General features: G+C 37.6%; 1 protein-coding gene across 1 annotated transcript in view; it reads right to left on the bottom strand.

The window, feature by feature from the left end:
* The window catches only part of B3GLCT (beta 3-glucosyltransferase), a 146,167-nt gene that overhangs the window by 53,046 nt on the left and 69,630 nt on the right, over positions 1 to 23,491 (bottom strand). Inside the window, exons 5-8 of the mRNA XM_067466595.1 lie at positions 16,556 to 16,629; positions 13,991 to 14,102; positions 11,620 to 11,756; positions 9,154 to 9,217 (exon numbers count right to left, since the gene is read on the bottom strand). Coding sequence (XP_067322696.1) covers positions 9,154 to 9,217; positions 11,620 to 11,756; positions 13,991 to 14,102; positions 16,556 to 16,629 — 387 coding nt within the window. The remainder of the gene's footprint in view (positions 1 to 9,153; positions 9,218 to 11,619; positions 11,757 to 13,990; positions 14,103 to 16,555; positions 16,630 to 23,491) is intronic.

The raw sequence follows: 23,491 nt of genomic DNA, 5'->3' as shown, positions 1-23,491 counted from the left end.
GCTGTGCAGATACACACTGACATTCCTCTTTGTTGCTACTGTTAATGTTTAAATACGTCAATTTCTGAATATATTTTTAAAAATATTGTTTTAATCGGTTAAAGACTGTTATACATGATCTATGTTCAAATCTTCTTTATTTTGACAACAAAGGCAAACTGTATGGATGTCTAGTGGAAAATTTTGAGGAGGAAGCCAGGACTGCTGGCTCACAACCAACGTAAGTTAAGGCACTGCTGCATGCCATGATTGTTTCCATGACTTAGCCTGCAGGAAGTTATACTTACAGCAAGTGCAAGCTGGTTGCCCTGTTGAAAAAGAAGGCACGGTATCTCGAGGCTTGTCTATCCTTACTTCAGCTCATCAGGAAATATGATAATGCAGGGCAGATAATCTTGGAATAGCAAGAGGGGTGCTTCCAAGAATGACCAAAAATATCAAATACATGATATAAGCATTGGGAAGCATGTGAGAGATAAAATGACTGAGGGAGTTATGATTGATCCCAGGCACACATCATGGATGGTGATTCTAGGAGAGCAGCCACAGGATTCAGAGATCATAAAGGTAGTGCAGAAAAAGTCTGTGGAACGAAGGATTCCTACCATTTCCCAGAAGAGAAAGAAACGTGATGGTGCCAGCTCTCAACTTATGATGAAAGAAACAATAAGGCAGTGTTTCTCAACCTTCCTGATGCTACAAACCCTTAATACAGTGCCTCATGTTGTGGTGATCCCCAACCATAAAATTATTTTTGTTGCTACTTCAGAACTGTAATTCTGCTACTGTTATGAATCATGACGTAAATATCTGATATGCAGGACATATTTTCATTCACTGGACCAATTTGGCACAAATACTCAATACACCCAAATTTGGATACTGGTTGGGTTGGGAAGGGAATTGATTTTGTCATTTAGGAGTTGTAGTTGCTGAGATTTATAGTTCACCTACAATTAAAGAGCATTCTGAACTCCACGAACAATGGAATTGAACCAAACTTGGCGCACAGAACTCCCATGACCAACAAAAAATACTGAAAAGGTTTGGTGGGTATTGACCCTGAGTTTTGGAGTTGTAGTTCACCTACATCCAGAGAGCACTGTGGACTCGAACAATGATGGATCTGGACCAAACTTGACACGAATACTCAATATGCCCAAATGTGAACACTGGTGGAGTTTGGGAAAAATAGACCTTGACATTTGGGAGTTGTAGTTACTGGGATTTATAGTTCACCTACAATCAAAGAACCTCACCGACGATAGAATTGGGCCAAACTTTTTACACAGAACCCCCATGCTTCCCTCTAGCCTCACACACTCTCCCACGGCCACACATGTGCACCACGTTGCTATGTGCTGAGCATGCCTGCTCTCCCCTCCCCAGAAGTGAATCACTTGTCATACAGATGTGTCTTTGAGAAAGAGATGTCCTCTTGGACCATAGTCTGTGCTTTCCTGAAGGATATCTGTGAAGAGACAGAGTGTACCTCACAGAATAGGAAAAGATATTTGAAACCTTATCAGGAGGATCTTTTAACTGAATCCTGCAGGGTAAGGAGATAGTTACTGAGGACAATAGCATCAATGATGTATGGGAAACAAGGGAAATGGTAGGGAAACATGTCAACAGGAATTAAAACAATAAGAAGAGAACACCCAGAGTTCCAGATGTCTACACCAACACAAAGAGCATAGGAAATAAACAAGATGAGCTTGTATTAACACAAGAAGGGAACTTTGATCATGATAGGATGGAATCCTTGATTGGAACACAGTAATTGAGGAGTATAGCACGATCACGAAGAATTGGCTAAATAGCAAGGGTGCAAGGAGTACCATTATCTGTAAGGGTGTGTACACCTGCAAGGTGATCCATGACTGCTTGAGTACAATTGAGTAAACATTATAGGAGAGGGAAACAACAATGATATTGCTATGGGGTTGTTTTTCAGATCTCCAAGCTGACTGAATGATGCTTTTTTAGATCATATTATTAAACTTTCAAAATGAAAAGATATGGTAGTAATGGGAGACTACAACTATCTTGGTATTTAATTGAAGGCAAATTCTACCAAGAATATAAGCTCCAACAAATATCTTTCTTGCTTTGCTGACAATTTCTCCTGAAAAGCCCAATGAAAATCAGCCATCTCGGATTTAATTTTTATCAGAATTGAAGAACTGGCCACAGAGATGAAAATAGTGGGGAAGTTGCATGGAAGCGATTATATCTTCCTGAGTTTGTTATAAAGAAAGGGGTGGCCATATGTAGAAAAACATAAATATAGACTCTAGGAAAACGAAAATGAGTAAACTTAAGAAAATACTGTGATCCTCTTGGCAGAAATACTCAAAGAGAAAGGAATTCATGAGGGATGGGAATTTTTAAATGGTAAGATATTGAAGGAAAGTTACAAACAATTCCAATGAGAAAAAAGTAGGAAGTGTCCATAGACCTGAAGGTTACTGAATAAGGAACTTTTGTATCAACTGAGACTTAGAGGGGGCATGTGTACGAGAAATGGAAAAGGGGCACATTACCTAGGAAGAGTAAAAACAAGTAGCAAATGCATGTAAGGGAGAAGGGAAGGGTATGAGAAAGGTCAGAATGAGCTCAGGCTTGTAAGAGCTGTTAAAAATAACACAAAAGGAGGTTCTGCAAGAGAAGAACAAAAACTGTAGCTTCACTGTATGAAGAAACTGGAGAAATGCTGTAAGGAAGAGGGAACAGACTCGTTTTCTACTGCCCTGGAGACTAGGACTCAGAGCAACGGATTCAAATTACAGGAAAGGAGATTCTAATTAAATATTTGGAAGAAATTCTTGACTGTAAGGTCTGTTCAGCAGTGGGACTCACTGCCTTGGAGTGTGGCAGAAGCTCCTTCTTTGAAGGTTTTAAAACAGAGGCTAGATAACCATCTCTTGTCAGTGGTACTTTGATTGTTCTTTTCCTGCATGGCAGGGGGTTGGACTACATGGCCCATGTGGTCTCTTTCAATTCTGTGATTCTATTATTCTAAATGCTAACAGGTGACAAAGAGAAGATGGAACTGCTCAACAAATACTCTTCCTCAGACTTCTCTTAAAAATAAAACAATGTTGACTGGTGAAACAATAAATATGCACTGAGAGGGCTATAGTCCAAAACAAGTAAATAGGTGATACAGGGACATCTACCTACTTTGAATGAATGGAAGTCCCCAGAGCTAGATGAAATGTACCCAAAGGCCCCAAAGGAACTTGTAAATGCAATTTAAAATCCTCTGTTTAATTTTTTTAGAATTCTTGAGAATAGGTAAAGACCCTAAGGACTGGAGAGAGGCAACTATTACCCCAGACTACTCTATTATCACTGCCAGAAAAGAGTGTGTCTCCCTGGGGAGATAGGGTAGAATACAAATGAAGTCCTATTATCATATATTATTATTCTAGAACACATAATAAGTCGGTTGTGAGTTGGAAGAAAATAATGTAATAATAAAAAAGAACCAGAATATTTTTTTCAAAATCAATTAATGACAGACCAACATTATCTCTAATTTTATAGAGTCACAAGCTTGGGAAATCACAACAATGCTGTGGACATGATGTATCTTGTTTTCAGTAAGGATATCTCTATGACAAGCTGGTAAAACGTTGGCTAGATTATGAGGGTATATTTATACTTGGTTGGCAGATGTAACCAAAGAGTTTTCACCAATGGTTTCTTGTCATTCTGAAAAAAATGAGGTGTCATATGGTTCTGTCCTAAATCCAGAATAGTTCGAGTTCTTTATTTATCACTTAGATGATGAAGTAGCAGGGACACTAATCAAATGTACAAAAGACACCAAACTAGAAGAAGTATCTAATACCTCAGAAGACAGAACCAGAATTCAAGAGGTTCACAAATTGGAGAAAAATGAAGTGTATCATGAATTTCAACAATGATAAATGCAAGGTTCTACATTTATGCATGAAAAGCCAGATGTACAAAATAGAGAATGGATGACAACTGGTTTGATAGCAGTATATGTACGAAGTATCTAGGTGACTTAGCACAGGGCTTCTTGAATGTTTCCACATTGTCCTGGTTGGCCTGACAAATCTTTACATGGCCCTGAGTACCTAGGTATATAAAATAGGTATAAAAATGAATAATTTACTGAAAACAAATCAGCTTTTGCAAGGCTTGCTAAACAGACCTGATTTTTTATGAAGTACAGATGAAGAAGCTTCTGCAGAGTCCATTGTAAACACTGCACAGAATATTTAGGTAAATGTCTTAAAGGTTAAAACCTTTTTATTCAAACAGGTTTTCAAAGAAGAAAGTTTTAAAGACCGATTCTTAAGACCAATATTTCTGCATCTTGGCAGGGGGTTGGACTGGATGGCCCATGAGGTCTCTTCCAACTCTTTGATTCTATGATTCTATGAATTCAGGGGGTGCTGTGGTTTTAACTTTGAATATGCATTGAATATGTTTGAATGGTTTCTAACTGTGATTTTTAAAATACTGTTTATATTTAATTCTGTTTTAATGTTTGTATATTAAATTGTGTGCTAATGCTTTCATGTAAAGCTGCTTTGAGTACCCTTCAGAAGAGATAAAGCAGAGCATAAATAAATGTAATAATAACAACAACAACAACCACCATGAGGTGACGTTCAAAAAACGTTTATGTTACCAAATTTTTCAGAACCCTACTGAGCATTTTGGCTTGCGATAAACACTTTAAGAAGCAGTGTCTTAGCACACCGCAAACTAAACAACAATCTTCAGTGCGAAACGTTAATGCAATTCAGGGTACATCAAGAGGAGCTTAGTGTCCAGGTCACGGTGTCTATCATCAACCATTTCATGATTCTTTAATCAGATCTCATATGGAATATTGTCTTAAGTTCCAAACATCATAGCTTAAGAAGGATATCAACAAACTGCAATGTGTCCAGAATGGGTGATTAAAATGGGAAAGTATCTGGGAATTAAGCCCTTAAAGTTGAAATCAGTTAGCTTTGTGATGATGATGATGATGATGATGATGATGATTATTATTATTATATTTACACCCTGCTTTATCTCTTCCAGAGACTCATAGCAGCTTAACATAAAAGCATCAGCATACTATTTAAAATATACATACATCTAAACATTAAAACAAACATATAAACAGTGCTTTAAAAATCCCAGTTAAAAACAATTAAAACATATTAAAGGGGTTTTTTTTAAAAAAAAGGATTGAGATGCTATAATATAATATTATATAATATAAAATAATATGCTACAAGGCACGTAACTCTCATAGGGAATTTTCGTGGGGGAAGCTGGTATTGCTGCCGTGTAGCGGGAAGCCAGCGGAAAAGAACGAGCAGTGCCAGTCGTCAGTAGTTCATCGACTGGTGTTGTGGTGAAGGTTAGAGATGAGCGTCCTCATTCCATTTCCCTTCTGTCTCCTTCATGACAATGCGCGTCTGCACACTGCTCATGCAACACACGAGTTGTTGACTTCATTTGGTTGGGATGTTTTAAGCCACCCCTCTCACAGCCCCAATCTCACATCCATTGACTATCGTTTGTTCATTAAATTGAAGGAACACTAGGGCGAAATCACTTTTTTGATGAAGAAGTGAAAATTGAAGTGACAAACTGGCTGAAAAAGGCGGTGGGAGACTTCTATGATACAGGCATCAAAAAACTCATCACATGGAAGACAAAATGTAGAGCTGAATGGTGATTATGTAGAAAAATAATGTAATACCCATGCTACAATCCATGTAAGTTTTATTAAACTATATTCATTTTTTGTATTTTAAAAAAATCTTGTAACCTTACTTCCTGGATAATTTATTTTATTTATTTATTTAAAACTTTTATACCCCGGTCTTCTCAACCTCCGCAGAGGGACTCAGTCCAGCTAACAACAGAAAATCCATACACAAATGCAACTAAAAACATAATAACATCATAATAAGTTAAATACAATCAAAATAATAAATAAAGCCAAATCACCAAGATAAAATCACCCTTGCAAAATATATCAAGAGCTGTCACATAGAAGATGGAAAAAGTTTCTTTTTAGGACCTGGATTAATGGATTAAAACTGCAGGAAAATAAATTCTGACCAAATGTCAGAAGGAACTTCCAGATGGCAACTGCTATTTGATAACTGATGGATGATATCAGATGTTGGAAGCATTTGAGCAGAGGTTGGCTGACCACCTTTCAGAGATTTTTAATTTGTGGATTATTGCATTGGGCAGGAGTTGGACTCACTGATACTTTCCATGCGAGAAAAGTTATTAGTTTATCAAACAATTTAACTGCTTACTTCATGATAGTTTTATTGCCAATTATGCTGTACTATAGATGTCCTTTGATTTTCTCCCTGAAAAAGCATATTTTCATCCCTTAACAATAAAAAGTAACTCAGCATTACAAGGAGCTTATAAAGCATACAACTTCTTAAGGTTAGAAGCCAAGAAGAGTACATCAATTCAGGACTTTCACTGAAAACCAAGTGACATAAGAAAAGAAACTTTGAAAGGATTAACTGTAAAGAAATCCACAATAGGCTCAGCATGTGTCATAAAAAGAAAAAAATTAATACACCTGAAAGATGGATTGCAACAGAATGCAGTTAAAAATGAATCATATTCCACCTGGAAAGGCACAGCCGCATTGAATGTGGTTGAGAGACACAGGAAAGGAATAATGACCTGAGGCATCCGATGCTTTTTGAGTGCACAGGAACAAATTACAATTCCCTTCACTTCCAATAATACCAAGTATTACCATAAATTGACAAAGGAAATGGAAAAGAAGATGGTTACCTTTAAATGTATATCTCATTATTAATAAATACGGCTTGCACTGTGCAAATATGGATTTCCAAATGCCACTAGAAATCCCTTTGTCCCCAATCTGAACATTATTAAAGCAGATAAAAGTAGGAACACCTATACATGTACAGCTTGCCTATTTTCAGGCATACATTCCAAGCTAACAATGAAATACCTAGCCATACACATTGCATTGAGGGAGTTGAAGACGGAATTCCCACCGTCCCACAAGCATCTAGCCGTTATTATGAAGAAGAATTCAGAAAAATGTTGAGGTTATGAAGAATAAAAATGCTCCATAATTACACTTTAAAAAGACAATTAGGGTGTTTTGCATTAACTGTGTACCAAACAAAATCTTTTACCTGCTATGGAACAACTTCAATCATAGCGTTGAAAAGTCACTTTTTTTATTATTATTATTATTAAAACCTCCAAAATCCTATTCCCACTGTTCATGCTAATGATGAGTTCGAAAGTTGTAATCTAGCAATTTTCCAAGCTCTGGGATGATGTCTCTATCAGTAAGCATCTTTTTCTATCTTCCCTGTTTTGCTATCTCTAGGATATGGATTTACAGAAGCAAGCCCTCTTTTTAGCTCATAGGAACGACTGTGTTTTTAATCTATTGTTCATAATTTTATTGTTAATTTCTTACTTGATTGTGCTGTATTTTGTGTTTTATATCGTTTGGATGTGTTATTATTTATTCTACCTTATGCATTTTATTGTATTGCACTAATTGTATTATTTATGTTGTAAGCCACCACAAGTCTCCTGAGGAGAGGGAGCGGGATATAAATAAACATTATTATTATTATTATTATTATTATTATTATTATTACACAATTGGTTTTGAATAACTAAAGTGAAGAATGCCTAGGATCAGGTGAGGGGAGGGTTATGTGAAGTAGGGAAAACTGACATTAGTTATGATGTTTCCTAACTGCACACTCACACTGTAATTCATGAGGAATCCTTTGCTCATGTGGGTTTAACCCATTGTGCCACTGCGGCTCTAGGCTCTTGAACCTTTGAAAAGACTTTATGAATAAGACTTTAAGCAAAGAAAAAAAAAGTTTAGAGATTGGCATCCTACAGTGAAAATCATGTAGGGAATGTACAATATTTATTTTTAATGAGTAATCATTTATCACGTGGCCATGACTTCTGAAATATTGCATGAATGTGTGGGAACGTTTGAACATACAATTTTTGAGGTTTTTGTTTGTTACATTAGCAAAGTGAATCTCAGAGGAAACAAATAACGTAAACTATGTGAGGCTTGTTCAATTACAACTATCACCCTAACTTTGTGGCAGTTTGATCTGGATTAGATTTCCGTTGTGGACTGCTAGTTTAAAAAGCTTCTACATGGATCTGAATACAAGTGCAATAAAAAGAACCATGCTATTAGGCTAATTCCATGCAACCAAGAATGCTTCGAGCATTTCTGATACATGTGGTCCATGGTCTTTGAAGCTAAGTGAGATATTAGAAATTAGAAGTAATATGGGTGTAGGCTTTAAGCAACTGTGCAAAAAAGCAAGTGTCAGTAGGTTTGGGTTGTTGTGAGTTTTCCAGGTTGCATGGCCATGTTCCAGAAGCATTCTCTCTTGACATTTTGTCTGCATCTATGGCAGGCATCCTCAGAGGTTGAGGTCTGTTGGAAACTAGGAAAATGGGGTTTATGTATCTGTAGAATGTCCAGGGTGGGAGAAAGAACTCGTCTGTTGGAGGCAAGTGTGAATGTTTCAATTGGACACCTTGATTAGCACTGAATGCCCTAGCAGTTTTAAGGTCTGGCTTCTTACTGCCTGGGGGAATCCTTTGTTGAGAGGTGATTAACTGACCCCGATTGTTTCTTGTCTGGAGTTCAGTAGGTTTGTATAACCACTTTGGATATCTCCATACTTATATGCAGCTCTTTGTATCCTATCCCATATCTCTTATATGTTCTAATATGTTTTAATCAATAGATTCTTCACAAATAGGACCTAAATCAAAAAGAAAGGATTCCCAGCCAAACACTTTAAAAAAAATTCTGTATGCAAGTCATCATTTTGTGACAAATGAACATGTCCAGATTTCATATAGTCATTTTAAGCTTTCTCCAGCATTTTTTCTCCTTAAAATATTTTCCTCTTTTGTGTATAAATTATCATTTTGATTACAAAAGAATTGGCAGAGAACGTGTTAGTTGTTACTGAATATAATGATACGAATCCCTCATTTTCGATATACTGAGTAATGAATGAAGGAATTAGACATTGAGATAAGAAGTTGAGAAAGTAAAACAAGTTTCCAGGAGTAACAAAAAGGACTTACCTCATACTTTAAATCTATTGTGAAATCTGATTTTAAAGGCTCATTTTTCAGTCTCTTTGCAAGCCTGTGAAAAGAAAAGATAGTATAAATGGAAACATTAAACTGAGATTTTAAAAAAATATATCAAGAGGCCATACCTAGTAGCATAATAATTTTGTAGCTACATCCTAGAATGTAAGGTGCAACCTATACATCTACAATCTATAAATTATTGAGATTATTGTCCTGGTTACTGACTGTTGAGTTTGGTTTGATATACTTTTAATGATGTTTTAATGACTTTTAATGATGTTTTTATACCTTGGTGTGCTTTTAATTGTTTTAATTGGATTGTTATATGCTGTTATGTTTTTAATTGTGTTCTTAGTTGGTGTAGTTTGTTGTATGTTTTGGGCTTAGTCCCACCTGAAAGCCGCCCCGAGTCCCTTTAGGGAGATTGTGGCGGGGTATAAAAATAAAGTTGTTATTTTTTTCCTCCCAAATAAACCAGTTCTTCTCTGGCAATTCAGTTTCATTGTTTATTGGGGAACTATGAAACCAGCAGAATGAGAAATAAAATGCACACTGAACAATCCCACAATTGATATGACAAAACATTCTGTCAAAATGTTAGGATATTACTATGTTGGCTGTGTGGCAATATTGGAGGCAAAGTATTTGTCTCCACTGTAGCTTCATGTACCATCCAGTAGAGTTTACCTGTGTGATGTTATGCTATGGTACGAATTTGGAGGAATCACCAGAAGAGAGTCTGATAAATCTGCTAAGTACAAGAGTCTGGCTGTTCATATCCATGTTGACCTACTGCTGTTATTGATAAAGGTCCAGTGCAGATGCCCAGAACTCAGTGTAGTCAACTTGTGTAGAATCTGGGTTGCTGTGAGTTTTTTGAGCCATATGGCCATGTTCTAGTAGCATTCTCTCCTGATGTTTCACCTGCATCTGTAGCAAGCATCTTCAGAGGTATATTCAGAGGTCTGTTGGAAATGAGGCAAGTGGTGTGTGTGTGTGTGTGTGTGTGTGTGTGTGTGTGTGGAATGTCCAGAATTGGAGAAAGAACCCTTGTCTGTTTGAAGCAATTATGTATATAGGAACCACCAAATGCAGCATTGCCCAAACACGAATCAAGGAACATGAAAGGCACTGCAGACTACTTCAACCAGAGAAGTCAGCCATAGCAGAGCACCTGATGAACCAACCTGGACACAGCATATTATTTGAGAACACAGAAAAGCTGGACCACTCTAACAACCACCATGTCAGACTACACAGAGAAGCCATTGAAATCCACAAGTATGTGGACAATTTCAACAGAAAGGAGGAAACCATGAAAATGAACAAAATCTGGCCACCAGTATTAAAAAAAAACACTAAAATTGCAACAGCAAAACAACAGAGAGGAAACCATCAGGGACATCTAATCACCTTTCAACAAAAGATTGCCCCAGATACTGCCAGGCTATCAAATGCTAATCAAGGTGGCCTGTTAAACATTCACACCTCGCTCCAGCAGACAAGAGTCCTTTGTCCTACCCTGGTCATTCCACAGATATATAAAACCAATTTTCCTAGTTCCAACAGACCTCACAACCCTGAGGATGCTTGCCATAGATGCAGGTTAAACGTCAGGAGAGAATGCCTCTAGAACATGGCCATATAGCCTGAAAAAACCTACAACAACCCAATTATGTAGAATCTAGTTTCATGGATATCTGTAGAATCTAGTTTAATGGATAAGGTCTGAGACTGATTATCCATGGGAGCCAATCTTCATACTTTTTACCATCTATATAAATTCACATCTATATACATATGATGACAAGCTGATGTCCCTGTCATCTGAATCAAGCAAAGCTGTGCAGGTATACAAATGGTGTCTAGGCTCAATAGTGGGCTAGTTGAGAACCAGTAAAGTTGAATCTCAACAAACAATTGAGGCATTGGGAGTATGTGGTTATGATTTTTTTTTAATTTTTTTGGAACTGGATATAAAGCCTGTTCGAGAAGTTTTTCCTCTGAAAAGGCAAGACATATATCTTGCTGGTACAAGTTTTGCCAATTAATCTAGACAATCTCAGGGTTATTATTAGTTTCAACGATTTCCCCTAACTACAACTATTCTTAGAGCAGTTTGGCTACATAGACTTATTATTCCCTAGCATTCTTCCTGCTGACTTATTGCAATACTTTGTACATAAAACTATCTTTAAAATGACCTGGTGGCTTCATCTACTACAGAATATGAAAATTGGTATAACTCAAAATATAACTGATATAGCCAAGTAGAATCACATTGAACTAACGCTAAAGAACTCATTTTAAAATTTAATTCACAGTACTGGTGCTATTTTAAAGACATAAATGGCACAGGATCCAAAGATATGTCCATTAGCTTTACTCTGAAAAGCATTTAACAAATGTTTTAGAACACAAATTTGGAAAACACTATAAAATGGGAGTTCTTACTTTTTTACAAGTGGGATACTTAATGCCCAACCAGCAGCAAAATCTGGAAATTTAAAAACAGTAGGGTTTTCTGCAAAGGCATAGTGGTGAATTATTGTAGATTCATCATCATGTAGTGCTTTACCTAAAAACAATTCCTGCAGGAGAAAATAAGTAGAGTTTAACATGCCTTGTATATAAATCAACCAAGCTGTTGGCATCAAATTGTTGCTGGTTGTAAGCTGCCCTGAGTCCCCCCTCAGGGGTTGAGAAGGACATGGTACAAATGTTTTAAATAAATAAATATGTAAATAAATAAGCTGTGCTGTCAAATACAGTATATGAGCAGAAAGACTTTTTAATTCTTTTAAAGAATCTCTATTATCCAAAGAATCTCAGAAGGCTCTTGTCTGTGAGTATGCAAGCATGCTTGTGTATACTGACAAAAGACAAGTATAACTATGGCCAGCGTTCTCTTAGAGACATGACATATACACCTGTAAATATCCCTTATGAGTGCAGATGTATTTTTTGGGAGGTTAATATAAGTAGCACTGATAAGTCACAGTGCCCAAACAGATTTTCAAATGTATTGTCGAAGGCTTTCATGGCCGGAATCACTGGGTTGTTGTAGGTTTTTTTTGCGCTATATGGCCATGTTCTAGAGGCATTCTGTCCTGACGTTTCGCCTGCATCTATGGAAAGCATCCTCAGAGGTTGTGAGGTGAGGTGACCTCACTACCTCTGAGGATGCTTGCCACAGATGCAGGCGAAACATCAGGAGAGAATGCCTCTAAAACATGGCCATATAGCCCGGAAAAAAACTACAACAACCCAGATTTTCAAATGTAATTCTACAGTCAGAATCTGTCTTCACCTAATAGTCAGCAAAGCAACTGTGAATGAGGGACTGTGAATTAGTGCACTCCTTGTTCATAGCGTTAATGAAGGACTGTACCATACAACAGCAGAGCTAGGATTGGTGTCACCCAATGTGGTAACTCATGGTGTCTATCTATTCGTGTAGTTAACAGCTGTTAAAGGAAATTAATGGAGACACATTCACATGACTCAAAGTGATAATTGCTAAGCCGCTTAGACACAATATTTTGTCCCACAAGTGAATGCAACTTGTCTGCTTGTTTATTTTTGTATTGTGGCCAGAAGAGTGATAGATTGTGTGAATGACTACAAAGATCTCTCCTTTTCACTGACATTTTGACACCTTCAGATAATTCTACATATTTAACCAGGCAAGGGTTTGATTATTCCAAGATTATCTTATTCTGGAAGAATGGCAGCATATCTATCCAAGAGAGACATGAAATTAGGAAGGGAGGTGTGGAGCCCCCGGTGGTGCAGTGGGTTAAAGCCCTGTGCCGGCAGGACTAAAGACCGACAGGTCGCAGGTTCAAATCCGGGGAGAGGCGGATGAGCTCCCTCTATCAGCTCCCGCTCCTCATGCAGGGACATGAGAGAAGCCTCCCACAAGGATGATAAAACATCAAATCATCCAGGCGTCCCCTGGGCAACGTCCTTGCAGACGGCCAATTCTCTCACAAAAGGAGCGACTTGCAGTTTCTCAGGTCGCTCCTGACACGACAAAAAAAAAGAAAAGAAAAAAGGGAGGTTGATTGGTGTCTTAATCATTTTGATATATTCTCCATGGATTTTTTCAGTATCTAGATTTAGGTTGAGAATCTGTAATTTCTCAGATGTTTTAAATATGATGGAAAAGTGATGCTATCTGTAGGTAAAGGTATTCCTCTGACATTAAGTTCAGTTGTGTCCAATTCTGGGGGTAGGTACTCATCTCTATTTCTAAGCTGAAGAGCCAGCGTTGTCCGTAGATACCTCCAAGGTCATGTGGCCAGCATGACTGCATGGAGCACCGTTACCTTCCCACCAGAGCGGTACCTATTTATCTACACATATTTGATTGTTTTCGAACTGCTAGGCTGAAAGAAGCTGGAGCTAACAGAGGGAGCTCACCCAACTCCCCAGATTTGAACTAGCACCCTTTCGGTCAGCAAGTTCAGCAGCTCAGCAGTTTAACCTGCTGTGCCACCAGTGGCTCCTGTACATGGTATTTATTCTTGGTATTTCTGAGAGGATCTTTAACATTGAATCAAGACAGAGAGATAAGGCTCTTACAATGCTGTAACCTAACTAAAGCTGTAATGTAATAAAGATTCCTTGACATCTCGACACATAACTATGAACTACCTTTACCTTCCATTATTTAAACACATCAAAACCCACAGCGCTTTCTGTACTCAGCAAGGTGTTCTTTATATTCACAAAGTAACCAAAATCTACTTTTCCTCTCAGTGTATGAGCACTTCAAAATGTCATTTACATACAGGAACCCACTTATTATTGTAAAATTCACCTTAGATTTGTCATATCTTCCAAGTGTCTCCAATAATCTTATAATATGTATTCTTGTATCTTCTTCACAGAAAAAAATCCAGGAGGAGTTTCTACTATATGTAACAGAAAACCTGTCAGGAATAAGAGTTGATAATATTGAAGCAATCACGTCTCACAAATACAAAAATAAAGGACATTTCAATAATAATTTGATCTGATGTTCCCAGCAATACACTAGGGCTAATTCATACAGCCAAAAGAGAAATCGTTGTCCTACTTAGATCTGTTAAGCCATGTTTTTCTATAACACACCTTGAATTGGTATTTTTTTCTCCTCCTCCAGTTTTTCACACCAAGTTGACCTCTTCTAAAATTTACAGTCTCATTTATAAATGGACCACATATCCCCAGGTATACAAACCTGAGCAATTGTTAATTTGTATTTTTGAGTAACTCAAGATCTAAAATCATAGTTTGATAGTAGTTTATAATAACTAATCATATCTATTCTAACCAAGGATCATTTGGATGCAATCATATTTTGGGGAAGCATTTTATAATAATTTAACTCAATCAATTTCAAGACTGGGAAAGCTTATCTATCATGTTATTAATAAAGATTATTTAGAAATTTGTCAGCCAGAAAAATTACCTACTCTTTCTTCTTCATAAACATATCCTATTTAGGCATTAGCCTTACAATTAGAATGAAATTTGTTGTATTTTGCCCATAAGTTTCTTTATTGTCTACACCTCTAGAATCGTAGAATCATAGAGTTAAAAGTGACCTTTGGACTATCCATTCCAACCCCATTCTGCCAAGAAACTGGAAAATCATATTCAAAGCACCCCCGACAGATGGCCATCCAGCCTCTGTTTAAAAGCCTCCAAAGAAAGAGCCTCCACCACATTCCGGAGCAGAAAATTCCACTGCTGAACAGCTCTCACAGTTAGCAAGTTCTTCCTAAGGTTTAGGCAGAATCTCTTTGTTGTAGTTTGAAGCCATTGTTCTGCATCCTAATTTCCAGGGCAGCGGATAGCAAGCTTGCTCCTTCCTCCCGATATTTAAACATGACCATCTTGTCTCCTCTCAGCGTTCATTTATGAAGGCTAAACATGCCCAGCTCTTTAAGATGCTCCTCATAGGGCTTGTTCTCCAGACCCTTGATCATTTTAGTCACCCTCTGGACACATTCCAGCTTGGCAACATCTCTATTCAATTGCGGTGCCCAGAATTGGACACAATATTCCAGGTGTGGTCTGACCAAGGCAGAGTAGAGGGGTAGCATGACTTCCCTGGATCTAGACACTAGATTCCTATTTATGAAGGCCCAAATTCCATTGGCTTTTAAAGCTGACACATCACATTGTTGGCTCATGTTGTAACTTTTTGTCCACGAGAAGTCCAAGATCTTTTTCATAATTACTGCCATTGAGCCAGACTTCCCCCATTCTGTATTTTTGAATTTCATTTTTTCTGCTGAAGTGGAGTATCTTGAATTTGTCTCTAACTAATTAGATCCCACCCCCCCCCCCCCAATGCTGCTGTCTCCCAATTACTGTGTGAATTAAGTGTTCAACTATAAATCACTTTGGATAGCTGATACAGCTGAAAAACAGGACAAAACACTGACATTTAAATTAATAAATCAAATCATTTGACATGGAGGATGTAGTAAGTATATGCAATCTTTAAAAAATTGAGATCACACATAATAATTTATGCAAAATATTCACACGCAATAATTTATGCAAAAAAAGTGAAATAGGTTGTAGACAAGTATTCCATTTTGCAATGGTTTTACTATAGATGATAATATCCAGTATCTAATTCTGCCAAAACTGTCATAAGCATCATCCACCTGTGCTCTGATCTCCAACTGAATGAATCTTCTGATGAAGTATCCAGTACAATTGCTCTCAACCTGTGGGTCCCCAGATGTTTTGGCCTTCAACTCCCAGAAATCCTAACAGCTGGTAAACTGGCTGGGACTTCTGGGAGTTGTAGGCCAAAACACCCAGGGACCCACAGGTTGAGAACCACTGAGTGGGAGGAGATACAGCTGGGGCAGTGATTTTTATTTTTTTATTTATTTAGTATATTTATTTATACCCCGCTTTATCTTTCCCAGAGGAGACTCAAAGAGGCTTTACATAAAAGAATTAGCATACAATTTAAAATATAGATTGAAACAGAATTAAATATAAACAGTATTTTAAAATCACAAGTAAATCCATTATGATTTTCATAATTATGATAAAATAGCGATCCTGAATACAGAATAGTTACTTTACTCATCGGTATTAATTCTATATTCACAATCGCTACTTAAAATTGTGATTCTACCTTTACCTGCATGGGAGAAAGGAGGTACATTCTGTTAGCAATCAGATCATGGGTGAATTATATTTTACCAGGTTTTCCATGTGGAGGAGGAAACAGTGGATAAGCCAGGAAAGGCTATTTAGTTAAATATACTTAGTTAGGTAGCTGATGTACATTGATCAATGGCCTTTGTTTCTATTTTTCACACATTATCTAAAACTGGCCTAAACGACTGCCCCGTAATTCATACTCACTTACTCATGCATTAAAGGCAGAATTGTCCATGCACCCTCATTGGCCATCTGATGAATAAGCAGAATAGTGGGCATCTCCTTTAAGAAGAAGAAAAAACACATTAATATAACAGTAGAAAATTGCCTTGCTAAAATTATTGGCCCTGTCAATTTCTTTGTCATCATTTGTTTCAGAAGAACTTTTAAAATTAAACAAAAATGACCTAATCATGTTTTGTAATAGCATCAATAGAATTCAAACAAGCCACCAAGCTTCCACATTAGCCTTTTTTAATCAAATAAGCATTTCAATTCAATTTCAAATTAATTAGTACCTATAATCAACAGCATGAGAACAAAATTCAAATTGTGGTTAAGATGCAAAATACAAGGCAAACAAGTTCTAGCTTTTAGTCTCAAAAGATACACATCTGAATTGTTTAGATCCATCAGGATTTGTATTAGAACTTATTTAAGGTCCTTCAACTAGATAGTTCTTTAATGTATGCTTAATGAAAACTAAAATAACATGTTCAAAATGAGAATAAATTAAATAAATGAAAGATTATTTTTAACAACCTATTTTGTTGTTTTGCTGTCAAGTTGACTTTGCTATATAGTGACCTTATGAATGAGAGAGCTCCAAATCATCTCATCATAAACACCTGGCTCATGCCTTGCAAACTTAAGGCTTTGGCTTCCTTGACTGAGTCCATCTGGAATGCAGTCTTTATCTTTTCCTACTGTCGTCTACCTTACCAAGTATTACTGTCTTTCTGGTAAGTTGTCTCTTCTCATTTGACTAAAGTACAGCAATCCAATTTTAATCCTTTTGGCTTCTAAGCAGAGTTCAGGCTTGATTTGTTTTAGGACCTATTTGCTTGTTCTTTCAGTGGCCCATAGTATCTGTACCACTACATAACAACAGCAAAATTTTGTATAGTCTTACAGGAAAAGTCTACTAAGCAAACACATAATTCTGATACCCTGAAGAGCTGTGTAGCTAAATGCAAGTAGATAGGCTGGGTAAAGTATATTTTATTCAGTCACCTTCTAAAACATTACAATAAAGTATAGACAATTTTTCTTCAACTCCTGTGAGAATCTGAAGATTCAGTTAATACAATCTTGGTCATTGGACTGGACCTCTCATATCTGGAAGCAGCAATTAGCAAGTATATTTTGATGAAACCAGGAGTGGGAATAAGCAAAGTTCAAAGTGGGCATTTGTTTTTAAAACATCACAGTGCTTGTAGTTTTCATAAAAGCCACTGTTGGGCTATATTTACTAAAATTATTTGCGTGATCACTGAGATAACCTCAGGCTATCTTCCATAACGAGATCAGTGGTGATCTCAAAAAGACATCAGGATTGCAAGGCAATTGCAATGGGAAGCTCATCCAGCATTTATAAGGTCGCCATATCCAGTTCAGACAAAGTCCTGGGTTTTAAAAACTTTTTGAACGTCTCAAGACCCTATCTTGTTTATGTTTGATCATTTTGTCACTTCATTTATTACTCTAATAATAATAATTTTATTTCTTATCCCCCTCTCCTCATGGCTCGAGGTGGGTTACAGCATAATTAAAACACATAAACATTGTAAAATTCTATAAATATGCATATTAAAATGTATTTCTATAAAATATAGACAGTAAAAGGTATTTTTATACAATACAAATTAAAAGACACAGAACAGTGATTAAACACTAGTTTAAAATTCATGCTTAAAACTGGCTGGGTAGGCCTTCCGGAAGAGATAGGTCTTTAGATGGTTTTCAGATTCCTTCAGCTGATCCAGCTGTTGGAGCTCTTCTGGCAGGTTGTTCCAAACCTTGGGATAGCCAATGAAAAGGTCTTCCAGGTGACGGTCACCAGTTGGATTTTAACTGGTTGGAGTAGCCACCCCCCAGAGGACCTAAGTGTGTGGGGCAGATTGTAAGAGAGAAGGTAGGTAATCTGGTCCCAAACTATGCAGGGCTTGGGTTTGATTCATTTTATTTAGTTGACTTAAGCAAAGTTCCTGTTGGGTGCTTTAAAGTTTTTTTCAACTTACAGTGACCATAAGGGTCACAAGACTTTCTTGGCTAGATTTGCTTAGAGTATGCCTTTGTCTTTCTCTAACGTCAAGCGTGTAACTTGTCCAAGGCTGCCTGATAGGTTTCCATGGCCAAGCTGGATTCAAACTCTGGCTTCTAATTTTATGCTAAAATTGGAGAACGTACGAACAAAGACTGATTAATAGTATTAATCTAATAGTAATGAAACCTCCGCTCCAGTCATGTTATATCTATTTAACTCACTATATAATCCGTGAATTCCAATTTAGGACTTGCATGCCAGAGTTGCCCTTTGAACAGCAAAGAGAAAATTCTATTTATTTTGTTTGTAATCGAAACAATAACTTCCTTTCTCATAACAGGTTTTACTTTACAGCAAAATTGAGATAAATGCATAATAACCAGTTACTGTGTAGCGGGGAAGGGGGGTCCCCAAAAGATTCCAGGAGGAAGAGGAAGAAGGAAGAGACAGAGACAGCTTTGCAAGTTCACAGAATTTAATGCTTACCCGGGTAAGGGCACCTCAGCTCCAATCTGGCTGGTGAGGTACAAAATACTGATCCAAAACACCCAGTATTTATAGGCAAAATTATCCAGTTTGCACATGCGTACATCCATTTGACATTTACACAATCTAATCAGTTTGTCCTCGAATCGTGGCCAAGAACATTTGTTGGCAAGAACACTTGTTGGCAAAATATTATGTTTTCCACAACTTTCCCCTTACATCATCTGACCTCGCTCCCAGATGACCATTAAAATGAATCATAACTTCATATATTTCTTCACACATCATATTATATGATTCCACACATCTTCATCTCTGTATCTTTAACTTATTAAAAGCAAGCATTTCCCTTATTAATCCTCCTTAATTATCTTCCCAATACATTCACAATACATTTGTTCTTTCAATTGATCCATTTAAAAAGGTGTATTACATTTTGTCTGCTATTTACTTCAACCAGACAGGAGGTGGCGCTGTTATACCATATCTTCAAATGTTTGCTTCTCCCTGGATTAATAATTATCAAACTTGTTCTTGGCACCAACCTTTGTAACCTTCCACAAATAGCTCCTGCCCGACCTCGGCTTCCTCAAATATTGACATATGATAGGCCTCCAGCCTTCCTGTCCTCCACACCATCTGTCATTTTTCCCTTCCACCAGAGAATCACCACCAGAATTCCTTCTTCACTCTATTAAGAATCCCTTTTTAAGGTAAGATTTCATTAATTTCATTAAGTTATAATTATTTTTCTATTTAGCTGCTGCCACATACCCCACAAAATCTTGTGACGAAGAAAACTTCATTTTTCGGAGTCACACCCTTAGTGTGATTATACCACCTTATTTCCCCTGGATAACTGTTGCATCTCTTCTATCTCCAGAGTCACGAGTTGTTTCAATTGACTTCCATGTCGGGCATTTGCCGCAGTAACAATTCTTTCAATCATATTTCTTAAGCAAGCAATCACACAAGGCAGTAGGAACATGATTAGAATACCAATTATCAAGATAACAAATCCTACGACGATGAGGTCTTTTAACCATTGGAAATTCGGCAACCAATCAGTTAACCAGCCAAAAACACTCTCTCCCTTTGGGGCGTATCCAATTCTGATGGTAGATACTACTTTCTGTATCTTATTTATATCAGATTCAACCTCTCCTGATTTGTTTATATAGTGGCAACACGTGGTATTTAGAAAAGAACATAGTCCTCCTTCTACAGACAATAGGTAGTCCAAAGCAAGTTTGTGTTGCATCAGGACCCCTGCCAAGGAATCAACTTCTGTCTGCAGAGCTCTTATTCCAGCCACAGTTTTGTTCGCCAGCCTCTCCACTTGAGCTGAGAGTCTCCGAATCTGTTTTATATTTAGAGCTACGCCCACAGCAGGGAACAAGATGGCTCCCAGCCTTTCTCCCTCATTTAAATAAGTTTGGTCTGGATCATATCCAAGTGCTTCATCATAAGCTCTTTTCAAACGCTGTTCTTCACGCTCCCTTCTCCAAGTCACCTGGGATTGTTGTTCTGGGTATATTGTCACATCTGCTAACATCAGAGTGCCAATCGTGCACGTACCTTCCCAAAACGGCGGTAGAATCTTTCCTGCCCATTGTCCACAGATCCAATACAATCCCTGAGACAAGCCACCCTTGGCTACCAACGATTTAGGCACTTCCTGGTGGGCTTCCACCCCTTTTACCACTTTTGCAGGATTTGATTCTCCTCTACTCTGCTGTGGCCCTTCAACAGGTGGTTCCCCCTGGCCCTGAGGCAGCCCTTTGCTAGGAGCCTTTGGTGGATCACGACCCCTGCTGGCTACTTTTGCCTGGGCCTGTTTAATGTGCGTGCCCAATTCTGGTGAAACAACTCCATCAAATCTTTTTACCCTTCTTGAATGTTCCAAACGGGCTAAGAGGCTAATATCTTCAGACGCCTCCGTTTTGAATACATGGAGAAGGAGATTACAATTGGGATAATGACCAAGTTCTATTTGGTGTGTGTGTGGAGAGGGTTGTCTCTATCTTGGGTCCATCTCTCATCTTTCTCCCAAATAATGCAAGCTGGGGCCTCTGGCGAAGTCCCTGCATGTGTTACTATAGCTTGTCCTGGATCAAGTAAAGTTTCAGTCATCTCATAATTTTGAGGCCTTAAAGCGCTCCATCCCTTTTGACTTAATAATGTTCCTACCATAAGTGGCCATCCCTCACGCTGGGAAGTAGGCCCATGACTACAAATCCAACAGTCAGTAGCTTCTGTCTCATTCGCTATGTCCCGAATCATCTGGTGGAATATGTTCTGCTCCCATCCTCCCTGCACTAACTTCGTGACAATTACACTCAACACCATCAGGTAATAAGTATTCCACATTCCAAAACGAATAAGCTTTCCCCCATAAAACATGCTTATAACGGTAAGCCAACCAGATCAACCCCACGATAATCAGAAGTCCCACAAATACACCCCCGTCACCCAAAAAGTCCATTCGCTCTTCTTCTTTCTTCTTTCTTCTTTCTTCTTGCTTGATTGTAGTTTCAAAAACTAAGTCTCTCTCCTATTCAGGGCAACTTTATTCTTATGTTTTAAGTCTTTGAAGTGTATGTCTTTTTATTTTATTTATGTATGGTTTAATTAGTTCTTTATTCAATCATCCAACTCTTAAGTTTATTTGCTGTAAGTCAGGGTCCTCTGCTGTGTAGTCTTCTCTCTCTTAAGCAGGCTTAGCTCATCCACAATTTTACTTCCTCGTACCCGTGGGAATTCATCAAGTAGCAGACCCCTTTCACTCCTGTCTCAGATGTCACACTCCCCAGGATCTTTCATCCACTTTAAATCTTCGGGTAAAACAGGGGGATACTGTAACAGGTAATTAATTAACATTTTTAAAATCTGTACTTCTTTCCTTGATGTTTAATCCTCCTCACTTCCATCTCATATTGCAACAGTTTATCTTCCTTTTACCAATTCAAATTTCTTAACATTTTGAACCTTAAAAAGCATCTCAGTATTTTAGCAAAGCAACCCCACAACATTCACTTTATCACAGCTCTCCCCACAAAATCTTCTAAATTTAAATGCATCTCAAATTGCCACTACTTTCTCTCTCAGACAGTTTCACAACTAATATCAATTTTTTTTCCCAAAAGATTTTCCCAATTTCTTCTCTCCCCGTGAGGGCATTTAAGTGGCCATCTTAAATACTCTCAACACATAATTTTTCCCTTTTCAATCTCACCAGGCATTTGCAAACAATCAACCTCACACAACCTCACACAACAAACTTATTCATCCCAAAACTGATTCCATACATACACTCATTTACTCTTTACTGCAATTCTCTTCTCAAAAGGGAATCTAATCATTCACTTCTCACACTTCTTTCTCACACATCTCAACAGTTTTCTTTCATTATCTTTAATCCCTCTTTACTTCTGTACTAACATTTCATCACTACTGTATGACTTTCTTTTACATTCTCATTCTCTCTTTTCAATTCTTTTCCCACATGGTAATCACACACTCTGGTTCTTCTCCTGTGATTAACCATTTCGCTCTGACTTACTTTTTCCTTGCTTTCTCAACATTCTCTCAACATACCTTAACTTTTCTTCTTGGATGACTCTCTTACCCACATACTTGGTCTTTCCCCATCATATGTATTGTTCCAGGTTTTTCCTGAATTATCCTCTTTTTCCTTTTATTTGAAACCTGTAAAGATTATTTCTCTCACAACACAAACAGCTACACACATTCTTTTTCTTTTTCTAACCACACACACATTCAAGTTTTCCAGAGAATGTATACAGACATTTTCCCTTTTTCCCAAAAGACAGACACATATTTCACATATTTTTCTTTTCTCTTTTCCTTTTTTTTCCCATTATTTTTTCTCATTTCATCATCATTTCTTTCTTTTTCCTTTTCTTTTGGCTTTTTCCCGGAAGCCTATAACCATTAGTTTCTTTTCTTTATGAACATACTGACATTTAACAAAGAGACAAAGCAAAAACAGAAACAGACATACGGTTGCAAAGCAGCTAGAAGGGACAATGCATATAGACACAGCCAGATTCCACAATACACAACACATAGGATCAACATAACAATTTTCCCTTTTAAAAAAAGTGCACTTTTTCCCAACCTAAGAGTGAGCCTTCTGTGGCGAACGCAACACTCAGGGGGGTTTTCTTCTTGAGGTCTGCAGTACCTCCTTTGAAAAAAATGTTCCCCCAAACCTGTTTCCTCAGGCATATCCACAAATGCCTATACCTTAAAAAGCTAGCTTTTCCCTTTTTCTGGAACTGCAGCTGTTACTTCTCAATGCACTCCCAGTCAAGGAGCCAGCGAAGGAACAGGCCAGTGGAGGCGATTTTTCTTATGGGTACCCTTTTT

This window comes from Anolis sagrei, chromosome 3 (genome assembly GCF_037176765.1).
Source record: "Anolis sagrei isolate rAnoSag1 chromosome 3, rAnoSag1.mat, whole genome shotgun sequence".
Classification (NCBI taxonomy): Eukaryota; Metazoa; Chordata; class Lepidosauria; order Squamata; family Dactyloidae; genus Anolis; species Anolis sagrei.
The sequence above is the reverse complement of the archived record's forward strand: the minus strand, read 5'-3'. Positions and strand labels throughout refer to the sequence as shown.